Source organism: Ruditapes philippinarum, unplaced genomic scaffold (genome assembly GCF_026571515.1).
Source record: "Ruditapes philippinarum isolate M1 unplaced genomic scaffold, ASM2657151v2 ctg1109_1_1_1_1, whole genome shotgun sequence".
NCBI lineage: Eukaryota > Metazoa > Mollusca > Bivalvia > Venerida > Veneridae > Ruditapes > Ruditapes philippinarum.
The window spans coordinates 98990-119269 of NW_026858279.1; the positions used below are offsets into that span (position 1 = coordinate 98990).

General features: G+C 33.9%; 1 protein-coding gene across 1 annotated transcript in view; it reads right to left on the minus strand.

Annotated features, from left to right (window-relative positions):
- Window positions 1-305: 305 nt before the first annotated feature.
- Window positions 306-20280, minus strand: part of LOC132752677 (SWI/SNF-related matrix-associated actin-dependent regulator of chromatin subfamily D member 1-like) — a 40920-nt gene continuing 20945 nt past the window's right edge. The window contains exons 7-13 of the mRNA XM_060743041.1: window positions 19461-19562; window positions 12329-12490; window positions 11241-11393; window positions 7335-7445; window positions 5165-5287; window positions 3844-3945; window positions 306-3193 (exon numbers count right to left, since the gene is read on the minus strand). Of these exons, the coding sequence (XP_060599024.1) occupies window positions 3137-3193; window positions 3844-3945; window positions 5165-5287; window positions 7335-7445; window positions 11241-11393; window positions 12329-12490; window positions 19461-19562 (810 nt within the window). The 3' untranslated portion in view covers window positions 306-3136. The remainder of the gene's footprint in view (window positions 3194-3843; window positions 3946-5164; window positions 5288-7334; window positions 7446-11240; window positions 11394-12328; window positions 12491-19460; window positions 19563-20280) is intronic.

Sequence of the window (20280 nt, forward strand, 5' to 3'; positions counted from 1 at the left end):
TCAAGTCTCATACTACCTAAGTTTGTCATATTTATATTCATTACCTTTTCATACACGTTTTTTTCTCTTACATTTTGAAATAAAAAGTTCACATAAATGGCGTGCCTTACAAATGAGAGGGTACTTATGCGGAGAGGTCCGTATTTAACAATAGAAGTCTCTGGTAAAATATGTTAATGGATACCAGAGACGGACTGCAATATCACCCCTTGGATTATGCAACCTTCAGAAGTTATACTGATGTACATGTAAATATTCAGTAAAGAGTACTCTTTCTTTTGTATAAAAGCACAAGAAAAACAATCTACTTGACAAAATTTATTTCATATACAATTATTACAAAATAATGTCATATACAAAAATCATTTACTTCAAAAAATTCATTTGTTCCCTTGAGATTATCATTCCAGTTTCAGATTTTCTTATAAATTTACAGGAAAAAAATACCACAACAAAACCTCATAAACAAAAAAGACAGTCTTTGAAAAAATAAACTTCAAATCCCTAGGTAAAAAAAGTGTTTATCTGGAAAAAGTCTCAATTTAAACCAAAAACAATTCAGTTTAAAATTTTTGTTGTTCACTTTAAGAGGCAAACTTGCAAGTCATTATTTAATCTGTTTCTTTTAATTTTTATTGAGAGAAAAACCTCTTTTTACACTAAATATGTTGATACATTTAACATTTCTTAGTGAATTTATATCAAGTGACTTTGGCTAGTTCCCCAAATTTTTCATTAAAATATGAATTTGGGAGTGATCCTATGCATTTTTCATGTTTAAAATAAATGTGAAACAATATCAGATGACTGATTTAAAATCTTAAGCTGAAACAGTCAGAGAATATACCATTCAAACATTGTGAACATATATCTGGAAAATAAACAACTTTAACCCTTGCCCTGCTCAATTTCATAAATGGACTTGTCCAGTTACCATATTGGATCTGTCAAATATTAATATTTAGCTGGACTTGTCCAGTTACCATATTGGATCTGTCAAATATTAATATTTAGTTGGACTTGTCCAGTTACCATATTGGATCTGTCAAATATTAATATTCAGCTGGACCTGTCCAGTTACCATATTGGATCTGTCAAATATTAATATTTAGCTGGACTTGTCCAGTTTCCATATTGGATCTGTCAAATATTAATATTTAGTTGGACTTGTCCAGTTACCATATTGGATCTGTCAAATATTAATATTTAGTTGGACTTGTCCAGTTACCATATTGGATCTGTCAAATATTAATATTTAGTTGAGACTTGTCCAGTTTCCATATTGGATCTGTCAAATATTAATATTTAGCTGGACTTGGTCCTGTTACCATATTGGATCTGTCAAATATTAATATTTAGTTGGACTTGTCCAGTTACCATATTGGATCTGTCAAATATTAATATTTAGTTGGACTTGTCCAGTTACCATATTGGATCTGTCAAATATTAATATTTAGCTGGACTTGTCCAGTTTCCATATTGGATCTGTCAAATATTAATATTTAGCTGGACTTGGTTCAATTACCATATTGGATCTGTCAAATATTCATATTTAGTTTGACTTGTCCAGTTACCATATTGGATCTGTTAAATATTAATATTTAGTTGAGACTTGTCCAGTTTCCATATTGGATCTGTCAAATATTAATATTTAGTTGGGACTTGTCCAGTTACCGTATTGGATCTGTCAAATATTAATATTAAGCTTATCAAGATGACAACTTAAGACAGCCTTAGGTATAAAGCCTGGTAGACTGCATGCAAGTGAATCTCTATACTTGTGGCAGAGGCTATTCATTTTCTGTTTTAGCAGATGCTGTAGTAAAATGAACTAAAACATTGATCAATATTAATATTAGCTTGTACTAAACTGAAAAAGTAAAAAAAAAGGAGAAAATTATGCAAATGAGGCTTTATACAATATATCTCAAGATTATTACAATGTCATATATATCAATATACAAAGGAAATTTCACTGAAGCTTATCAACAAATCTGTCACTGTTCAATGAATTAGAAAATTTGTGTCATCAAAAATAAATGTTTATTTCATTAAAAATTGTACAACCAAGAACATTTCTGACAAAAATGTACATAGGTTACAACTGCAACAAAGTATCTCCAATGGTGTAATACATATCTATAAACCATTATCAATGTAATGAAACTACAATAATTAATCCTCACACCTTATATCTTAAATAGATTTGTCCATCAAAACCATTCATGAAATAAATATTTCAAAAGCATGTACATGTACAGAGATCTGATATAAGACAATACTGGTTACTGTGTTAGAATCAGTTACCACTAGTAGGTAAATTGTCTGCAATGTTTGATTTTAGTTCATATTTTGATATTTTTCATTAAAAATGATGACTGAAAGATGGACAAGTGCATTTAGTATATGAAGCATGGTGAGAGTAAATTCTCAACAATTTATAGTCTCCCTTTAATAATGATGGTCACAAAAAAGACACAGTATCATTAACAGCAATTTTACAGAATAAACAGTACAGTTACTGAACATGTTATAACTAAGGCCATCAAGCTTCAATGGTGTATAAAATGTGTGACACATTTTCCAAAATAACTGATAAAACAGTCAATGTATAAAGTTATCTTACTAATATCGCTCACTTCTACAGTATAGGGTAAAATGGATGACAAAATTACAGAAATTTGCGACAATAGATAGTCAATGTGCATGTTTATAATGAGTGAGATTAAAAAAAGTGTTTGGAGCACCACACTAAATACCGTATTCCAGTATATACCGTACAAGGCGCCTGAATAATGATTAAATCCTAAAATCTTGCCTTTTAACCAACAGAAATGCACTTTAAAACATTGAATTCATCTTTTTACACCAATTTATATACAATAAAGAATGAAAAATACAAGAATCGGCAAAAAATACCCATATATTTTTCTACTTAGTGAGTGATCACGATTTCTCAAGAGTCTAGAGGTACTGCTCCAACACTGTATCGAGTTAAATTTGTATATATAATACAGTAAATGTAAATGTCCTCCCAAATGTCTGTTAATGCAATAGTACAGGGTAAAATGAATGACATATTTACATACAGAAAGTGAACACAATATTATAACAACAATCTCTTATCATCACTTGTCTATGTATTGCTGCGTATTCCGAGTGCTTGCTCCAACTCCATGCGTCTTTGCTGAACCTACATTCAATATAAAAATATATAAAACATTCACTCTACATAATCAAACTGGCGGGAAATCATTACATAACCACTGACCCATAGAAGAATACTGGTCCAGGGGAAACAACTCTCTAAATGACAAATAATAAAGAACCACAGATTGTGTCCTTGTTACACACTGTGCACTAGTGACAGGGGTGGAATCAGCATTGCAGTAGCTTAATTATATATCCCACCTAGATCTTTAGATTCTTTTATGCAAGAAAACCTTCCAGCTGCCTAATAAAAGATACATGCTCTATCCTGATTAGAAAATGCACAGGTATCCCTCCATAAGTATTGCCGGAGAGTTGTCTTATAAACTTGACAATGTCATGGTGCTTTAACAATTCATACATATATACAAAGAATATTAATTTCTTTATTTTGCTATGCATGTTTTACTAAAAACCTCATATTAAAGATACAAATTTGTTTAAATAAATTTGACACATATTTTTTTGTAATCTGATCAATTGAGGGAAAGGGAACCTAGAAAATAATTCATTGCTCCTTATAAAATTTAAGAAATCAAAACAAAAAAACATTTGATACCAAAATTGTTTGCATATATTTTTATCTATGTTATATGTGTGTAATTATAATAACTACAACAGCAATGATAATACCTTTCCGTAGAAGTATCTACAGACAGCCTCTTGTGACCAAGGTCTCACATAGTAATCAGAATGTCTCTCCTCCTCCGGGTTACCCGTTACATCTGTCATAGTCTGTATCAAGATATAATTATATATTTCATACTTTTCAATGAGATACTGAACTATATCAATAATATGATATAATTCATATGAAACAGTACAATATGACTTTTGGTTTAAACATATTTATTTAAGCTTGATTGCGAAACAAGTTCTTGCAACTTATATTAATCACTTTCGAGTCCGCTTCCAGGAACCAACCAGTACTTGTGTCATATGAAGAAACATAGTCATGACCCGAGTAGGGCTCAAACCCATGATCTCTGTGTTAAGAGGCAGACACCTTAAATATATGACTTTTATGTTAACAAGTGAAACATTCTGGTTCAATCTTTTTGCATTAAAAGGTATAACAAATGTTCAAGACAACATAAAAATTGATATCGTTTTGGTAGTGTACATATGACTAATACTAATGCAATAATAATAAAATACAATATAAGATAAAAAGTATATTTCACTTTTTTCCCCTTTTACGTTGATATGGACTATAAAATCACTTTGATTTAATAACTTTTTATGTTAACACTTGGGCTTTGCTAAGTTTAAACATCAGCAGATAAGTTGTTTGATAAAATTCTTCTTTTTTTTTTGTTCTGGCTAATTGACAGGAAATAACGTCATTAACAATCTATATATAGAGGATAATGAATGAGTGTTTGTTCAATACTGAATTTACTGAACAAGTTGAATAAAACTTTATTTTGCAAGTCTCTGGCAGAAAAATATTATTTTATTCAACAAGTTCAATAAATTTAGTAATGAACCTACACAAAATTAATATTCTATTTATCACATACCCTAAATAAAGACTGTTTAAAGAGCAGAAAAAAAAGAGAATCATTTTCATTGACGCACCTATAATGTGACATTTAGCGTGTCTTTACACTGTTTGTATATACGTAAATGATGTCACGTCAAAATATATGCAAGGCCGTGCAATACCGTTTCTTATGGAGTGGCAAAATCGGCATGGGAATGTGATAAATCATCTGGTTTGATCCTAGGGCTAAGGAAAATTTCTCTGTAATCTCAAACATCCAGTTCAATGGTAATTTTTCTCTAATCACTGGTTCAGAAATCATGTGAGACTTGTAGTTGATAAATGCCATGAAATAAGTAATTATTGTTAGTAACTTAGAAGAACTGTTTACACAGACCAACAATAGAGATATGACCAAAAAAGTGTTCAAACCTGCTGAAAAAAAAAACAACAAACAAACCAACAAACCTTGAGGTCCCTGGTTTGTGAGATAAGCCAGTTGTTGATGAATTCTTGTGGATCCTTGGCAAAACTCAGGAAGAATTCACGATTTGTCTTCAGCTGATTAATGGTCTCCACAGTTTCATGTATCTGAAAACAAATATACCACCATGCTGAATATACATCAGTGTTGAAAAAACAAAAATCCTTAAAATTAATGTTGAAAGAAAAAGATTATCTTGATATGAAAAGAAAAAGAAAATGAAAAACAAACAAACTCAGATGCAGAAATAAACATATGAGATAGCAAAATTTAACATGCGTGAATGAGACACTTAAGATAATAAAGAAATAGATATTTAAATTAATATACATGATATGAAAAAAGAAATAGAAAATAATGTATATTAAAATAAACAAATTAAAATGAAGCAGTTAACAAAGAAATATTGAAATAAATGCAGAGCAAAATAGATGATGCTGGTCAGATTAAAAAAAGAGAGGATGAAAGTGCATATTAAGAACGTTTAAATAATCAAAATCAAATTAATAAAAAGAGAGTAATAATTAACAAACACAAACATAAAGAAATAATGATATTCAACAAACAATTCAAATACACATAAACAAAATATAAAGTACCATGCGTGACACAATATTAAACATGCTGGAATATTAAATCTGAATTAAAAATGACATTCTGTTTTGTCATAAACTTTGGTCTATCCTTAACCTTCAATTCACCAACAATATGATGTTGACATACAAAATCTAAACAAAGGTCATGCATTCACCTTACAAGTAATTAGAATAATCATGAAACATTTAATTTCTGTCTTAAATACATGTAAGCATTTGTATGTGACTTGACATAGACATTATGTAATATCATATTACTAATGCTTTCATATGCTCGACTTCTCCAGGCAGAAGGCGATAAGAATTTTTGGCCACAGAAAGAACCTACTTATCCACAATATTACACCATTACAAGTAGAAATAGGGACCTATTTATCATTCATTATAAGTGTTTTAAAAATGCTCAAGAAAGAAACACAACAAATTTGTAATACAAAACCAAATTTGTACAACAAATAATATTCACTTCAACAATGAACTATTTCCACAAAATCATAATGATTTTTCAAACTGGTTTTTTCTTTCTATTGCATCAGTTGTCAAATGTCATAAAGACAATGAAATAACAAATGTTTCTGAATTCTTTCCAGTTCAAACTGGTTAACCACATATATAGTTCCAACTGGTTTACCACATATATAGTTAAAACTGGTTAACCACATATATAGTTCAAACTGGTTAACCACATATATTATGATATTAATAACTTAATGGGAATAGAATTATATATGAATTAAGATATTAGAGCCAACATTTAACATAAGTAAATAAGATTCAAAGTTGCAAACCTTGACCCGACAGGCTATTAGTATTAAATTGACCTTGACCAGACAGGGCCATTAAACTAACAGCATGAGTGCTGCTTTTAATATAAGAACTCTTGAACAACATGTATATAAACCTAACATTTCTATCCATAGACTATAATGAGGTTTGATCTTAAATTTACAGACAGAGTTCAACTCAAAAGATAAAACTCATTAACAACTGGCTTATTAATCAAACACTCTGCTAAAGACCTTGATATGAAATGGTAATTGAAACAACACTGCCAATGACCTTGACATCACATGGTTATTAAAGTAACACTCTGTAAATGACCTTGATCTGACAGGCTTATAAACCTAAAACTGCCAATGACGTTATTCAAGTAACACTCAGGTCAATTTGACATGGCAGGCTTATTAATTTGACCCTGCCAATGACCTTGACATGAGTAACATAGCTCCTAATAATTAATCTTTTAATAGTAGATCCTGAAACCTTACACTCTGTTCACTGACCTAAATCTGACAGGTTTATAGCATGGCTTCAAGACATGAATATTTATACAGGTCTAGAGAAACTTAACACACTGTCCATTGCTTTCTACCAGACTGAGGTTTTATACAAACACAGCTCCAGCGACAGGAATGTAATACCTAACACTTTATTCAGCTTATCTGAGTTGGCTCTTACAGACAACTTACAAACCTTGATAAAGCTAGCAAACATGCAAATATGACAACAGCGGACGGTTTCAGACATCATACCCCCAATCGTTTACCGATAAACGTACCCCTCGTTTGGTAGTTCCACCAATACAAACCTTGCTATCTAAGTTAGCAATCTCATTCTGGCTCTGTGTTGACAACAGGAACGAGTTCATCTGTTGTTTCAATGTGTCATCCTGTAACAAAACTAGAACTGTGTCCAAAGGACACGGATGCCCCCACTGACAACATGTATATGGTATATAGTGAAAAAATCAACAAAGGGCCATAATTCTGTTAAATTTGGTCACAGCAAAAATTCTTTCCTTGAATACCATCTTCACATTAAGGTTGTTCATCCCTGGAAGTTTAAGCAAAATCTGCCATCCGGTTTAAGAGGAGTTGTGTTCACAAAATTTCTGTATGGTATATAGTGAAAAAATCAACAAAGGGCCATAATTCTGTTAAATTTGGTCACAGCGAAAATTCCTTCCTTAACTACCATCTACACATTAAGGTTGTTCATCCCTGGAAGTTTAAGCAAAATCTGCCAATCTGCCATTCGGTTTAAGAGGAGTTGTGTTCACAAAATTTCTATATGGTATATAGTGAAAAAATCAACAAAGGGCCATAATTCTGTTAAATTTGGCCGCAGCAAAAATTCCTTCCTTTACTACCATCTACACATTAAGGTATTTCATCCCTGGAAGTTTAAGCAAAATCTGCCATCTGGTTTAAGAGGAGTTGCGTTCACAAAATTTCTATATGGTATATAGTGAAAAAATCAACAAAGGGCCATAATTCTGTTAAATTTGATCGCAGCAAAAATTCCTTCCTTTACTACCATTTACACATTAAGGTTGTTCATCCCTGGAAGTTTAAGCAAAATCTGCCATCTGGTTTAAGAGGAGTTGCGTTCACAAAATTTCTATATGGTATATAGTGAAAAAATCAACAAAGGGCCATAATTCTGTTAAATTTAGTCGCAGCAAAAATTCCTTCCTTTACTACCATCTACACATTAAGGTTGTTCATCCCTGAAAGTTTAAGCAAAATCTGCCATCCGGTTTAAGAGGAGTTGCGTTCACAAAATTTCTACATAGTATATAGTGAAAAAATCAACAAAGGGCCATAATTCTGTCAAATTTGGTCGCAACGAAAATTCCTTCCTTTACTACCATCTACACATTTAGGTTGTTCATCCCTGAAAGTTTAAGCAAAATCTGCCATCTGGTTTAAGAGGAGTTGCGTTCACAAGATTTTGGGACGTACGGACGGACGGACGGACAGACGTACGGACGGACGGACGGACAAGTGCAACGCTATATGCTCCCACTTTGTGGGGGCATAAAAACAAACATTAACGAGCTGCGCCATGACAAAACCAACATAATGGGTTTGCGACCAGCATGGATCCATGCTGTATGCTTACAGACCCTATAACAAGCAAAGAAACTGATAGTGAACAGCATGGATCCTGATCAGACTGCATGGATGCACAGGCTGGTCTGGATCCATGCTGGTTGCAAACCCATTATGTTAGAGGGGAGAGGTGGCCTAGTGGTTAAGGTGTCTGCCTCTCAACCCAGAGATCATGGGTTCGAGCCCTACTCGGGTCACGACCATGTTTCTTCATATGACACCAGTACTGGTTGGTTCCAGGAAGCGGACTCGAAAGTGATTAAAACCCATTATGTTGGTTTTGTTGTGACGCGGCTCATTTTAAATCTCTGGAAGCTTGAAAAGATTAGTGACTTGCATAAAATACACCAACAACATAATACTGTCAGGGCAAGCGGCAAATCTATAATGTCTGAGATGAATCAATACTACTGGCTAGTTGATTTTAGTATTTTCAAAATTAAAAAGAGCTCCACTGAGCTCCTAAGGCCATTATAATAGAAAATTTTAACAATCAACTTGGACATTTAAAACAGAAAAATATGTTATTGATAATTAAGAAATATATTCAAAATTAACACTTTTTTTCTATTTTTTAGATCATTTTGCACAATAAAAATGGTTATTTCCTAAAAAAAAAAACATTTCTAGTTGCGTAAAAAAATAAAAAATATTCAGTGAAGCCCCTTTAAAATCACTTTCATTAATATAAGACAATTACAAATACTGAAATTGCAAGTGTCTATTTCACAAAGTCAGTAGGATAAGGGTAAATTTTAGGTTCCATTTGTTGTTTGTTGCAAGTGACACTGACTCAGTAAAGGGAGACAATTATGTTAATTACTTTTTACAGTAATAACTCAGTTATTTCCCTTTTTTCAACATGTGTTAAAAAAGTCACAAGAGTTACATGATGTACTTTTACATTGTTCATTTGTCTAAAGTGGGACACAATACTTTGAAACATCTGCTTGCTTAAGAGACAAGATAGAATAACAGGCCCTCACTGTACACTAGGCTTCCTCCCTAAATACCCCACAATCACCATTAATCACAAAGTAGGCAACAATAAATAAATAGCTACTGCCACTTAAATGTTGGATTATGTAAAATTTGACAAAAAGAATAAATTATTGAAGACTATCAAAAAGTCTTGATGTAAAACACACATGTAACAGTTTATCAACATACTGGGTAAACTTGTGAGGAACATCCTAATTTCAATCAAAGTTCATTACATGTTATTCACGCATATACTGTATGTTAAAAAAATTTAGGTCGACTGTTAATTTAAAGGTCAATTGTAATGACAAGAGTGCACTAATGTCAGAGAACAACATCTTTAAAGTACAAAATTCATCATTATTTCGGTTTGAAACAACACTACATTTAATACTTTGAGTACGCTTCATTTGCTACCTTGACCTACAGTCGGCGCCTTACTGACGGCGCTGTTTGCCCGACAATCTATTTTTATTATATGATAAAACTATTGTAATAGCTTTCAGTTTACATAACTACAGATGATTTTGTCCCGGCTGTTTCCCAAATCTATATGAACTGTGACCGCTAGACATTCACCGACAAGTCATGTGCAATCGCTTAGAAAATGTGAATAACCGAAGTTCTATTTTTATCCACCACTCTAATGTCAGATAACCAGGGCAGCAAATATAATGTTAGCTAAATTGGAAACATGTGTCATAAATGATAATGACAGAACATAATGCAGCTGTCCTTGCTAAAACAAGATATTCATGTTTGGCCTGTTATTGCTCAAATGCCAAAACACAGCAACAAATTTTCATGCAATATCATTGCAATATCATTAACATTCTTGAAACAGCAACCAGCAGTCTTTTTAACCTTAAAGGAACTCCGCTGAGATCCAAAAGTCTAAAAATAAAAAAAAAATAATTTCTTATATACAGTGGACATTGTATTAAGAGACCACTCAAGGTACTGCCAAAAAGTGGTCTCTTAATAAAGTGGTCACTCAATAGAATTCCCGAAAACTTCAGACTAAATACAGGGATTCATTTTTATACTACAAGTCATAGATATAATAACGCGAATCAGGGCTTTCAACTTGTTTAGATGTGGATGGCTCATTTTCATCAGTATCTTTTTCAGATGTTGACTAAAGCAAAAAGAATTCAATTATTTTACGTGTAGGCATTTTTAACAGTATTGGTCAACCTGCTCAACAACAGAAATGAAAATCATTGATGAATACTAGTACACAGATCAATCCATCAATACACACACAAGATGACCCGGTCAGCTAATACACGTGATTTTAGTATGTATTTTAGTCATTACCAATAGTGAAAACAAACATGGCAGAAGATACGATGAAGATTCACAGAGTTAAGTTGAAAAGATTGTCTGATGCGTGATATTGGTGAACATTTGGTGAATCACCGTGAAAGCTATTTGTTTGTTTGCTGTACTCGGTGATTGCACAGGTGAGAAATGCCAGACACATTTTGGCCTGTTAATCGTTTTTGTGTTGCCTGCTACACAGTAGCTGATACATGCTACAAAGTAGCATTGACTTAAAAGGATCACTTCTTTTAAAAAATTCATACCACTTCAACATCTATATCGTAACATGCAGTTTTTCTCGAGTCCGGTCCCTCTACTGTGATTACATGATTTATGACAATAGGATCTGGTGGCATCAACAAAGAGTGAAGTTTTCCTGGAATCTCTGCAAACTTCATACGCTTGCACTCAAATATCTGCCAAAGACAAATTGAAAACAGTTACAATAAAATTAAAAATAGTTCTATAGTATAATATACCAAAGAAATATCGATAGCAGAAACAGTATGACATCTTTCTAAATTTCATTAAAAGACAAGAACTGTCGGAGGACAGTAACCCTCGACTATTCGAAAAGTTGTCACAAGGGTGTTTCATTGAGTATAATAATGCTTACCTATATGAATACATAAAATTGTCCGAAAAGGTACAAACCCTTCAGTAGTTATGGAGATGCCAGCTTGCAAGCAAAAATTTACCTAGAATTTCTAAGTCGAAAAAGGGGCATAATTATGCAAAAAAGCAAATCAGAGTTATGGGACGTATGCCAGTCATCTTAGACAATCACAAAGAACAAGTGTGTGAAGTTTCAATCCATTCCCTTCAGTAGTTATGGAGATACCAGCTTACATGCAAAAACTTAACCACAGGGACGCCGACGCCGACAAATGGCTCGATTATTCTGCGAATAGTCGAGCTAAAAAACACACAAACATGTTTTACCTTAATTAATATGTTTAACCTCAAATAACATCTTTTACCTCAAATAACATGTTTTACCTCAATTAACATGTTTTACCTCAATTAACATATTTTACCACAATTAACATGTCTCTTACCACAATAAACATGTCTTATCTCAATCAACATCTTTTATCCCAACAATCAACATCTTTTCATTCAGTAATCAACATCTTTTACCTCAATAAGCATATTTTACCTCAATAAATATCTTTTACCTCACCAATCAACATCCTTTACCTCAAACAACATCTCTTACGTCAATTAACATATTTTATCTCACAATAACTATCTTTTACCTCATCAATCAATACACATCTTTTACCTCAATTAACATCTTATATACATCATTACTTTAGAGATGTTATAAACATGGGTAGCCTATATTTACCTGCTCTAGGTATCTGTCACAGTTGATGTATTCCCTCTCATGGGGATCCTGCAACCTGTGGGTCTTGATATACTGCCAGAGGGCATTGATGATCACTGGTCTTGTCTGTGTGTGAACCCCAAGAAGTCGGGCTAAACGAGGATCAAGCTTAAACTGTGCCGGCTTCATTAAAGATAAAAATAGAGAAAAAATAAACTTACACATGTGTTCATGATAATTTTATATTAACAAAATAATCTTTTTGGCTATATTTTGTTAAATTCTACAATGCTCTTGATAATACTTATTCAAAGTTTCATTAAAAAGTTGCACATTTAATGATAAAGGTAACAGAACAGTCCAAGTTTTAATTAAGGCTTTAAAATTGTTGAGTACCGGCCATTTAAAGTAAAGTGAAAGGAAAAACCTTCAAAATAGCATGACAGTGGGCATATTTCTATTCAAAATCTATGACTTTAGGAAGTGTAACCAACTAATTAAAACTTTTCGCATGTAGTATATTACATGAAAAAGGATACTACAGGTTCTGTTGTCTCAATTGCTCGTAGCAGTTTTATTTCAATATTGAAAAATTGATTATTTACTGGGCATCAGCATTTGTTTAACTAAAATTCATTCATATAAACTTTATAAATAGTTACGGGTGACTTATTTTCATAGATTTTCTGGGTTTTTTTTCTTCTTTGTATGTGTGTTTTTTTTAATAACTGATAGGGATGGGGAAAGTGGAATTAAAGTGAAATGGTGGGATACAGTAAGAAGTGGGAACATAAGATATACAGATTATTGTTCAAGTTTTTTTTTTTACAAGCTTATGCGCCCAATTTAACTGCTTGAACCCACTAGTGTAATACAAAAGAAAGCCTATAAGCAACTTACTAATAATCTTACACTTAATCATATTGTTCATGACTTTCATTTAACAATAAATTTTCAAATTCTCAAAACAACCCCTCTGCACCAAGTCTAAAATGATAATAACAGTCTCCTTTTTACCCAATATAAAACATAAAAGCACTCAAAATTAATCTGTCAGTGCGAAATTAACTTTTGTTAAATCAAGCTACCTACCTGTACACCTGAATAGGTTAAGAAACTCAATATCAGTCAAGGGTAATGAATTATTTTTAACCCTTATACAGTTTGTAGGACAAACTGGTTGATATGCGTATATCAAGTGAAATACAAAGAAGTAGAACACGAGTACTTCTTCAACAAAGAAAGACGAGTTTATTTTCCTCCAACAAAGTACTGTGAAATCATTTATATTTGTGGGCATGAAATTTCGTGGTTTTATCAAAACGGGCATTTTCGTGGGTTCTTAAATTCGTTGATTTTCATTTCCTTGGAAAACAAAATTAATAAGTAATGCAAAGTAATCTTCACTTAATCACCATGCTGTTTTACTTACCGCATGTATATAGCACAGCTCTTGTTAATTAGGCAGCAACACACTTACCGCCGATAACTGACTGCAATTAACACGTTTGAGTGACATGATATGCAGTACTATTGGTCACAATGCCCCTATAATTTGCCGATGTAAACATTGCATAAATTATACGACACCTGCCACTTTTTAACCAGCGAGTAAAGACGTTTACACCCTGAATCAGTCTTACCATTTTTGACACAAAACTACTTGACCGTGTAAATTTATATGCATGTAAATTAATACCAGCAAGTGGCTCAAAACAGTAACTGTTATTTACATCTAATAAAAGACTTCTTTGATATTTTCGGAATAGCAGTCATTTAAATGGATCATATACAAACTAGTCTTGTTAAAATTTGGTAAAAGAATTTGCAATTTATCTTTTATAGCCACTGGTATTTTGTTTTGTACACTTTTATTACAACATCAATTAGATTAACAATTAATAAGTGTAAACTGAGAAGTTTTATCGGCTATAATTAATGCACTAGGTTGCCATATTTACTCGATTATGATACATATTCTGGCTAACACAATTAAGTAGCCTACAACGCTCAAGTAGTCCCCCTGATGTTTATATGCGACAGACATTTGTGACAGCATACTGAAGACATACAAACGGATTTTCTTTCAAGTTTCTTAAATATTTCAGAACTAAACTATTTATGGATTTAATCTGTCACTAAAGTGATTTTTTGTATACATTCATACGTCAAAAATCGGCCAGAAAAGCGTCGACACATGTTGTAATATACGGACAGACATGGTAGGAATTATTTGTTGGGTTAAAATTTCGTCAAGTCTTAAATTCGTGGATTGACCTATCCACGAAAACCACGAAAATTCGAATAATAATGATTTCACAGTATTGATAACAAAATCTAGAAATGTAATTATGTTCAATGAAACTCTTACAACTTTTATGGCGGCAGGGAAATATCGAACTCATAATTATAAGGAACATAAACCTCTTTATTAATTGATGAAAGAAGACCCCCGCCCCCCCCCCCCTGAATTTTCTATGTACATTATATCAGACAGGATATACCTATGTCTCTCTATGCATCATTATAGGTGCAATGGCCACCCCAAATATCTCTGTTCATTATATGACTCACAGAAGATACCCCATATGTCCCTCTATCTATTACTGCAGTCAAAGTTGAAACCCAAGTTCCAATTACAGTGGACATTCAAAATGTCCCCCTCTGTGCATTATTGCAGTAACAGGAGTGACCCCTAGATGTCCCTTTGTGCATTATTGCAGTTACAGGAGTGACCCTAGATGTCCCTCTGTGCATTATTGCAGTAACAGGAGTGACCCTAGATGTCCCTTTGTGCATTATTGCAGTTACAGGAGTGACCCTAGATGTCCCTCTGTGCATTATTGCAGTAACAGGAGTGACCCTAGATGTCCCTTTGTGCATTATTGCAGTAACAGGAGTGACCCTAGATGTCCCTTTGTGCATTATTGCAGTTACAGGAGTGACCCTAGATGTCCTTTTGTGCATTATTGCAGTAACAGGAGTGACCCTAGATGTCCCTCTGTGCATTATAGCAGTTACAGGAGTGACCCTAGATGTCCCTCTGTGTGCATTATTGCAGTAACAGGAGTGACCCTTGATGTCCCTCTGTGCATTATTGCAGTAACAGGAGTGACCCCTAGATGTCCCTTTGTGCATTATTGCAGTTACAGGAGTGACCCTAGATGTCCCTTTGTGCATTATTGCAGTTACAGGAGTGACCCTAGATGTCCCTCTGTGCATTATTGCAGTAACAGGAGTGACCCTAGATGTCCCTTTGTGCATTATTGCAGTTACAGGAGTGACCCTAGATGTCCCTTTGTGCATTATTGCAGTAACAGGAGTGACCCTAGATGTCCCTTTGTGCATTATTGCAGTTACAGGAGTGACCCTAGATGTCCATTTGTGCATTATTGCAGTTACAGGAGTGACCCTAGATGTCCCTCTGTGCATTATTGCAGTTACAGGAATTACCCCAGATGTCACATTGTGCATTATTGCAGTTACAGAAATTACCCCAGATGTCACATTGTGCATTATTGCAGTTACAGGAATTACCCCAGAATGTCACATTGTGCATTGTTGCAGTTACAGGCATTACCCCAGATGTCACATTGTGCATTATTGCAGTTACAGGAATTACCCCAGATGTCACATTGTGCATTATTGCAGTTACAGGAATTACCCCAGATGTCACGTTGTGCATTAATGCAGTTACAGGAGTGATCCCAGAGATGTCCCTCCGTGCATTATTGCAGTTACAGGAGTGATCCCAGATGTCCCTCTATGCATTATTGCAGTTACAGGGGTAACACCAGTTGTCCCATTTTGCATTATTAGCAGTTACAGGAGTGATTGTCCAGATGTCCCATTGTGCATTATTGCAGTTACAGGAGTGACCCCAGATGTCCCTCTGTGCATTATTGCAGTTACATGGGTAACACCAGATGTCCCATTGTGCATTATTGCAGTTACAGGAGTGATTGTCCCAGATGTCCCATTGTGCATTATTGCAGTTACAGGAGTGACCCCAGATGTCCCTCTGTGCATTATTGCAGTTACAGGAGTGAACCCAGATGTCACATTGTGCATTATTGCAGTTACAGGGGTAACACCAGATGTCCCATTGTGCATTATTGCAGTTACAGGAGTGATTGTCCCAGATGTCACATAGTACATTATTGCAGTTTCAGGAGTGAGTGTCCCAGATGTCACATTGTCATTATTGCAGTTACAGGAGTGATTGTCCCAGATGTCACATTGTGCATTATTGCAGTTACAGGAGTGATTGTCCCAGATGTCACATAGTACATTATTGCAGTTTCAGGAGTGAGTGTCCCAGATGTCACATTGTCATTATTGCAGTTACAGGAGTGATTGTCCCAGATGTCACATTGTGCATTATTGCAGTTAAAGGAGTGATTGTCCGAGATGTCACATTGTGCATTATTGCAGTTAAAGGAGTGATTGTCCCAGATGTCACATTGTGCATTATTGCAGTTACAGGAGTGAGTGTCCCAGATGTCACATTGTGCATTATTGCAGTTAAAGGAGTGATTGTCCCAGATGTCACATTGTGCATTATTGCAGTTAAAGGAGTGATTGTCCCAGATGTCACATTGTGCATTATTGCAGTTAAAGGAGTGATTGTCCCAGATGTCACATTGTGCATTATTGCAGTTACAGGAATGATTGTCCCAGATGTCACATAGTACATTATTGCAGTTAAAGGAGTGAGTGTCCCAGATGTCACATTGTGCATTATTGCAGTTAAAAGGAGTGATTGTCCCAGATGTCACATTGTGCATTATTGCAGTTAAAGGAGTGATTGTCCCAGATGTCACATAGTACATTATTGCAGTTACAGGAGTGATTGTCCCAGATGTCACATTGTCATTATTGCAGTGACAGGAGTTACTCCAGCAGCCACCAAAGATACCCCTGATGTCTTATTGTGCAATTTGCAATTTTTAAATAAGCGGCAATTATTCACAAATTCATTTTTGTTGGTAGCTTCAAAGCAAGTTCATCAACTTAAAACTTGGAGTTGAGAAATTGTTTTTATAGTTAACATGTGAATTTAGCCAGGTCTACCTGCTTGATGCACTAATGTTTCACCTTAATCCTGTATATTTATCCATTTTTACAAATGTATTTTTTATTGATTTTCTTTTTTAAGATTTAATGCTCTTACTTTTATTAGACATATGAATAACATCATGTTTTTGACTTGTTATCTTCCATTTAAATACATCAGGTCAATGACCTCATTAAGTTGTTTTTTTTCTTCTTTACTTTCATAACAGGAACAATTTTGTTATGATTAGTATTAATATATCACTTTTTGCGTAAGATTTCATACAGTATTTTGATATGAACATAAATTGGGACAGCACACTCAACTAAAATAGAATGGGACACAGTAAGGACAAATGAAAGTACAAAAAAGTCGAATATAATGAATATTTATAATTTTTTTATCAAACTGAGATAAACTTGGTGTCCCAGATGTTCACACCGTAAATATGCAAATCAATGAAAGAGGCACATAAAAATATCAACATGGTCACTCTCCTGTGGGAAATATGGACTTTTACCATAGCAAAATGGTTAAGGTCAATAAACTTTTTAGTCATACTGACTTACTGTACTAATGTCATCCTGTTTGTTTACAAATCAAACTAGGTAATAGGGCAACATTTATAACGTAAAACACTATACATTTACACATACTATGATACTATATTAAAGGTGCTACACCATTTCAAACTGAAGCTACATTTAACTGTTTCTTAAAACAATCTTGCTCTTTTTATTTGTTGTTACAGGTATACTGGCATGCGAGCAGTTCCCGTACAAAAATCGTAGTTACTTAAACATTATTTTTTATTACGCTCACTCACCAAAATTTGAATGTTACACATCAATATTCGGCTCGTCACACAAATCATGGAAATTCCATCATGTTCTAAACATAGAATAACCCATAGTTATGAGGCCTCATATGGGGTACCGAAATTATCCATTATTTTGTATGAAGAGAAGTAGTTCCCGTACATAACATTTAACCCATTATAATTATACAATTTTATTATATTGGACCTATTTTTCATTTATAATTGTTGAACAGACCATTTTCTAAGAGATAAATAGACGTAGTTCAGAAAATAGAAAGTAGACTAAACGCGTGTATCTATTACTCGGTACCGTTACCCCCAACGCATTCACATGCAATGGCATGCTTGTATGCATGATATTTTACGCATCAAAGCCATAAAATTATTTTATATAGTAATATTGGTCAAAATTCTGATAATTAAACAAGTTTTCATCATATTGCCTTCTTATCTGTAAACAGGTGGTATTAGTGGAAAACCCTTTAGCATGCCTCACGTGTAGGTATTTTAGTGCATGCGCACAAGGACGGAATCCCCCAGATAAAACACGGTCACGTTTTGACAACGCACAGGTGAAAGTGATTTAAAATGAGACTTTTTATACGTACTGCCGAACTGACACTAAGATTTTGTCTCGTTTATGTATCTGCTTGATTTGATATGAATTTTTGAAGAATGCATGTAAAAATCAAGCGTTTAAATGAAAAATACGGGTACTGCTTCTGTACGGGAACTGCTCGCATTCCAGTACCGTGCTTATTACATTATCTAAATGAAGTTTATAATTTTCTATTTTGTATTTAGTAAGATTATTAGTTGTAAAGATTTTTGACAGGATATATGATGGGTTTACTGTATTGCAATATATACTGCAAATGTAATAACGGTTTTCTGAATCAAAATATTACTACATGTGTTAACATACCGGTTTGACTGGTTTGACTGCATAGTTCCATTCCTACTTTTCTGTATTTAAATTTATTCATGAAGTGAGTTTATGATGGATACACAAAATATCAAAGAATAAAATTGAGTCGCGCCATGACAAAACCAACATAATGGGTTTGCGACCAGCATGGATCCAGACCAGCCTGCGCATCTGCGCAGACTGATCAGAATCCATGCTGTTCCCTATCAGTTTCTCTACTTGTTATAGAGTTTGTAAGCGAACAGCATGGATCTTGATCAGACTGCGCATCCAGCTGGTCTGGATCCATGCTGGTCGCAAACACATTATGTTGGTTTTGTCATGGGGCGGCTCAAATAGATGACAATACCTGATAATCCAGCATCAGAAGAACGGTACAGCGTACATTCTGGTCGCCCGGTCTTTTCACCTGAAAACCATCCGTCTCCTGGGTGTTCTGCGTACGATGCCACTGAATAAAACAAAGTCAACTTCAGTCTGCATTTCAGTGTTCATCATAATTATTTATTTCTTGCTCTTTCTTGATTAAGCAATGTATGTAAGTAATAATGTCAGATAATACTTTTGGAAAACTAGAACTCTGCGAGTTGGATGTGTCGCCTTGTGAACAGTATAGCTGTCACTTAGGCATTTTCTTCTTTAATAAAGGTTATTTGCAATAACTACTCCTACAATGAACTTTAGTGGCATTGGAACTGATTGTAACAATGTTACATCAGGATTGATATAGCTTGAATAGCTTTTATTTTGTAGGAGAATTTGCCCGGACAAAAATAAAGTATAATAATTAACAGAGGGCAATAACTCTAAAATCATGAAGTACAGAGTACCGTTTTCTTTGTGCAATGCACATTTTCTCAATGAGATCTATCATCCTATGAAGTTTCATGTCCATAACTTTTATAGTTTGGGAGAAATGGCTCGGACATGAATGAAATATGAAAAACAAAGGGCAATAACTCAAAAATAAGAAGTGCAGAGTACCAGTTTTTGTGCACTGCACTTCTTTTTAATAAGATCTATCATCCTGTGAAGTTTCAAGTCCATAGCTTTTATAGTTTAGGAGAAATGGCCTGGAAAAAATAAATTAAGAAAATTAACAATGGGCAATAACTCAAAAATTAAGAAGTGTATCGATTCTTGTGCACTGCACTTCAAGTCATTGAAAG